The following is a 5,541-nucleotide window of genomic DNA, read 5'->3' on the forward strand; positions in this document are numbered from 1 at the left end:
GGGAATGGAGGGTAGGGAATGGAGGGGGGGGACGGAGATTGGGAAGAGATCGGAGGGCAGGGGTGAGGGGTCCCACCCTCGGGAAGAGGTAAAGCAGAAAATAAGACAACAAAAAAACATTTTTATTTCAATCAGGGTGAGATCAGAGGGCAGAGGTAAAGTTAAAAAAGAGTACAATAAACCTTTTTTTTATAAACAAACAAAAATGTGAACAATTTTAACAATTTAAATAAGTATTAAATTAACAATATTTACAAAATGATAAAAAAAAATTGAAATGAAACATCACTACAGTTCTTCATATCTATTACCTGTATTTGTGTATCCATGCCTGGGGGAAACAAAAGAATCAGAACACATGGGATACTGTGGGGGGGGGGGGGCAAGGCTTTGTGGATGCCGGATCCTCTGCACTGGTGTGCTGCGAAGTGGGTCCGGCATATGGGTCCAAGAATGTTGTTGAAAATGGCCAGGGTCAATCAGAGTATGTACAGTAGACGTTTCATTAAGTTCACCGGCTGCCGCTTTATTTAAAGTCTCAAACATGACCCTTTCTGCATGCGCCCTCTGTCGGTCATCCAGCCTCTGTAGTCTCTCGCCAGCATATGTTGCAAAGCTGTCCCGCTTGGCCTGGGTCTGCAGAAGTAGAATCTTGTTCGCCAGAGATACTAGATCTGGCGATGGCGGCAAGCTGGCCTTTCTTTTCCTTGATTTTCTTTGTCGCCGAGGCACAAGGTCTTCACTTGTAGAGGCCATAGGGTCTTCATTCACCGATGCCATAGGTTCCTCATTCCTTGACATAACACTCGCCTCCTCCATACCACGTTCCGTAGCCGAGATGTCGTCATCTTGCCGATGGTGCTGTGGGAACACAAAATTAAAGTTAAGATTTGGTTACAACATCCAGCAGGTATGTTATGACCAGCATGGTTACACGTGCACTAAAAAACAAATATGAGGGGCGGCTAAACTATGGCATGTACATTGAAAGTATAAATGCTATTTACAGGGAAGCAAAGAAGGTACTTACATCTTCAACAGGGGAGTCAGTCCGTATGTCGGGGTCTTCTTCCGGGGTCGGCCGCATCGTACACGCCATTCGCCGAGGTAGCTCCTGGTCACGGGTGAAGGCAAGCAAGTCATAATACCATAATGTCGGCACATAAACCTCATCTGTGCCGGTACCTGACTTCTTTGATTTCTCCACCCGGTTGAGTTCTTTCTTATATACGGTGCGTAGACCCTGGATCTTTCTCTTCACCAGCTCTTCATCCACCTTCTCGTTGGGGCCATGCCTTTTAAAGAGGGAAATCAATTGCTGGTAGGCCTCCCTCTTTTTCTCTCTATTGCAGTAGTCTGTTGATTTTATTTGCCAAAGGCACGGCAGGGAGCGGTAGAGGTCAATCATTTCCCTCACAAACTCTTCACTTTTGAAAGCCATCTGAAAAGGATAGCAATACAGTGAGCATACATGAAACATTTTAAAACAAAGTAAAAAGTACTACACACCATTTGCTGACTAAAAATGGCCTCCAATGTATAAGCAAATGCATACTTGTTGGGTGTGACAAAAATCCACTAAAATAACTTACCGTGGAAACAAAGCAATACAGTGCCTGAAGAACCCAAAAGTCAATGTTCAGTCACAGCTGAAGAAAATCCACAAATGAATGGAATCACAGCAGTAGAACGCAACTAGGATCCAAAAATCAGGACGCTGACAAGGCTTCAACAAATCCCAGATGGACGAAACTTGCCCGGAGAACACTGCTACGATCCGAAAGCAGAGCGCAGATAGGAACAAGGGAGCGGAATTGCCCCAACGTCGCCTTTTTTTAAACCCGGCCGCCAATCAGAACGCAGTAGCGTCCACCAATCGGAGATGAGTGGGCGCTGAAAGGTAATTTTATGCACGCCTTTCTGTCACAGTACAGTCCCTCGAAGTGTGTATCGTTGAGTGTGGATCGTTGAAATAGCTGCTGTGTGACAGCGTCCCAGCGACCAACGAGATCGTTAGTTAGATCGCTGGGGCGGCCGAAATCGTTGGCAAGTTATACATGTTTGACGGCTCCCGAACGATCTCTCCAGCGATCTCAAAACTGACGTAGTAACGATCTCGCTAGCGATCTCGTTATGTGTGACAGGGCCTTAACACAAACAGCTCAGAGCTTTCACCTCCAGCCCACCCCACACCAAATGCTCTGAAAGGCTGTGAATTTTATTCTCTGAGTTCCTCCTTCTCTCCAGGTGTTCAATCACCTCAGGACCAAGATGGCTGCTTAACTAGAACCTTTTTCCTATGCCCAATCACTGCAGCTATGAACCTCAGTGCTACATATCTACCCTCTAATACTTTGCCAGTGACTTTGTCACAACATATATATACATTAACAATTGCAGCAATTGTTACATTGTTTTTCTGCTTTACCATAGGTGCACTATATACATATTTCTGAAGCATATGTCATTTTGGCTATATGGATATGGATGAGCAGTTGAAATATGATGAGATTTACGTCCATTTGCTCCAGGCTCCAAGCTAACAGAAATTCTTCTTGCCATTGTTTTGTTTGCTTTATTGGACTTAAGCCAAAAATAAATTGCCACAAGTAATGACTCTGTTCCTAGCAAAAAACTAACTTCTTCACTTACCTGCTCAATTGTGAGATTGTGTACAGGTCCGGTCAGATGAGGGATGATGAAAGGTTCCAAGGGTGTCATGTACATAGAAAATCCATATATGCAAAGGAGGATAGTTGGGTACTTCCAGCTATCATTTCCTAATTTTGTGCATATTCCCATAACTGACTCTGAATCTTGAGTCACAGTTGAATTAAAGCTTCAGTTTCTCAGTAGTCAGTAATCTGCTCTCTGCTGGGGCTGAGTTTAAAGTACGTTGTTATGCATCACGTGGGAGGAGTGAGGAAACACAATGGAGAGAGAATTAAAGTAATGAAAATATCTCTATAAATTTATATCTACAGTACTGTGCAAAAGTTCTAGGCAGGTGTGGAAAAAATGCTGCAAAGTAAGAATGCTTCCAAAATTAATAATGTTAATAGTATATTTTAAATCAATTAAAAAACTGCAAAGTGAATGAACAAAAGATAAATCTAAATAAAATTAATGTTTGCTTACAAAACAGGTACACTTACTTGCTTCTTGGTACACTTAGACTTGCACAAGGTTGTTGAAAAAAAGTCAGCAGGGAGGTTGTTCCAAACATCTTGGAGAACTAACCATTGATCTGTGGATGTCGCTTGTACAAATCCTTCAGTCTCTTCATATAATCCTAGGCAGACTTGTTACTGTTAAAATCAGGGCTCTGTTGGGGCCATATCATTACTTCCAGGACTCCTTAATCTTCTTTGTGCTCCTGAATGGCTCCTCAAGGCCATGTTCACATCTTGAGTATTTGGTGAGTTTTTTACTTAAGTGTTTGTAAGTCAAAACCAGGAGTGGGTGAAAAATACAGAACAGGCAGCACGGTGGCTCAGTGGTTAGCACTGTAGCCTTGCAGTGCTGGGGTCCTGTATTCAAATCCCACCATAGACAACATTTGCAAGGAGTTTGTATGTTCTCCCTGTGTTTGCGTAGGTTTCCTCCCACACATTATAGAATGTTAGAGTTGGAAGAGACCTCTGGGGTCATCGTGTCCCACCTTCTGCTCAATGCAGGATTCACTAAACCATCTCAGACAGATGTCTGTCCAGCCTCTGAAGACTTCCATTGAAGTAGAACTCATCACCTCTCGTGGCCGCCTGTTCCATTTATTGATCACCCAAGACATACTGATAGAGAATCTAGCTTAAGAGCCCCAAAGAAGACTGTGATGATAATGTATGTAAAGTGCTGTGGAATTAATGGCGCTATTTAAATGAGTAAAACAAATAAAATAAGTGGTGCACCTGTTTTTATTATATTTTCCTCTGATTGTTTCACTCCTGATTAGTGATGAGCAAGCACTAAAATGCTCAGTACTCGTTATTCGGGTTGAGCAAATTGGAGTGCTCGGTCCGAGTAACGAGCTCAATGTAAGTCTATGGGAAACTCGAGCATTTTTCCGGCGGCCCACCCCGGTGGTCTGCAGAGGGCCTAACAATTGCCCAAATCGATGGGAACAGTGCTCAAATGACTTGGGAACAGCATGGGGAAGACCCCTGGAAGCATCTCTGACTCCCAGCTCACTGCTGTCAACAATGTTGTCAGAGTATTACGCAACTTTTAAGGACTCACAATAAAACATATAAAAACGAAACCAAAATGGATTTTCCTGGAAAAATGTTAAGGAACATCCTTTCCAGGGTAATGACTTGTATATAAGGTAAAATAAATAACCAAAACCAAAAGTGCTCCTAGCCACCTTGGGCTATGTTCACACGTAGTGTTTTTGATACGTTTTTGCACTTTTGCATTGCTTTCAACGGTGAAAAATACATTCACCGGTAAATGTCATTTTAACATTTTACTACCTTATCTGGCCATGTGGTGTGTGAGACATGATCAGACACATCCTGTTTCATTTATGAAGGAGGGACTCTGAAAGTCACAAAGACCTTTTTTATAGGGCCATCAGGCGGCCCTTTCTATTCTTAAAGGGCCAGCAGTCGGCTATGGTTTGTTGTTCCCATTATTAAAGCGTGGGTCTCCTAAACTGTTATTGCGTATGCAGTGACTGCAAGGGCTGCCAAAAATTTGGACGCATCCCAATACCCCTTTGAAGAGACATAGAGGAGGGCCTCAGTAATCGTTTCCTCTACGGGTTGAGGGTCTTCCTGATCTTCATCCGTGCTTTGCAACTTCTCGGGGCACTTTTTCAGGTGGTCTCAGGAGACAGTGGCTGTGGTCTCTCCTCCATCCTTGCTGATGACGTACACCTTTGGATTATTGTGGCTTGAGGGCAGTACGGTGTACGGGTCCTTTTCCCACTGGTCGTCCAACTTATGGAGCCGTCTTTTTCTTTTCAAGACCTGCTCTCCAGGTACCAGGGGAACAGCGGGAGCATGTTGGTTATAAGTCCTCCCCTGCCTTTCTCTTGATTGACAGATACTTCGCTCAACGCTCTCCTGTACTTTCCGGTACTGCTGCTGCCGTTCTGTATCCCAGTCTGCCTCTGGTGAGGTGTCCTCGGGTATCAGGACTCCCATATCCAGGTCAACAGGCAGCTTACCAGGTCTTGCTCGCATTAGGTAAGCCGGGGTACAGTTGGTGGAACCTACCTGGATGTGGTTATACAGGTCCACCAGATCGGGCAGTTTCTCAAGCCACAGACTGCGTTCTTCCAGGGGCAATGTTTTTAGCAGATCTATCACCACCTGGTTCATCTTCTCGCAGAGTCCATTGGTTTGGGGGTGATAGGGCGTTGTTCTTATCTTCTTGCAGCCATACAGGTTGTAGAACTCCTGGAAGACCTCCGCTTCAAAGGCTGGTCCTTGGTCCGTCAGCACTTGGTCCGGGTACCCGTGTGGGCGGCAGAAGTGCAGCTGGAAGGCTCTGGCTGCTGTCTGAGCCATCAAGTCTTTGACAGGGACCACCACCAGG

At 44.5% G+C, this 5,541-nt stretch overlaps 1 protein-coding gene across 1 annotated transcript; it reads right to left on the reverse strand.

Annotated features, from left to right (window-relative positions):
- Nucleotides 1–288: 288 nt before the first annotated feature.
- LOC141258503 (uncharacterized) lies at nucleotides 289–2,969 on the reverse strand. Its single transcript, XM_073673494.1, has 3 exons — nucleotides 2,653–2,969; nucleotides 1,031–1,441; nucleotides 289–861 (listed from the first exon to the last, which is right to left on the reverse strand). Exons 1-3 carry the CDS (start codon nucleotides 2,800–2,802, stop codon nucleotides 289–291), a joined length of 1,134 nt encoding a protein of 377 aa, XP_073529595.1. The 5' UTR covers nucleotides 2,803–2,969.
- Between the last annotated feature and the right edge of the window lie 2,572 nt (nucleotides 2,970–5,541).

The sequence above is a fragment of the Phyllobates terribilis genome, unplaced genomic scaffold (genome assembly GCF_046119375.1).
Source record: "Phyllobates terribilis strain yellow unplaced genomic scaffold, ASM4611937v1 Scaffold_3__8_contigs__length_932513732, whole genome shotgun sequence".
NCBI classification, from domain to species: domain Eukaryota; kingdom Metazoa; phylum Chordata; class Amphibia; order Anura; family Dendrobatidae; genus Phyllobates; species Phyllobates terribilis.

Excerpts from the sequence above, each read along its gene's own strand:
- LOC141258503 (XM_073673494.1), bottom strand. The coding sequence starts at position 2,802 with ATGGGAATATGCACAAAATTAGGAAATGATAGCTGGAAGTACCCAACT. Across the intron at positions 1,442-2,652 it reads ACAATCTCACAATTGAGCAG|ATGGCTTTCAAAAGTGAAGA; the intron begins GTAAGTGAAGAA and ends TATCCTTTTCAG. Across the intron at positions 862-1,030 it reads CTGACTCCCCTGTTGAAGAT|CACCATCGGCAAGATGACGA; the intron begins GTAAGTACCTTC and ends GTGTTCCCACAG.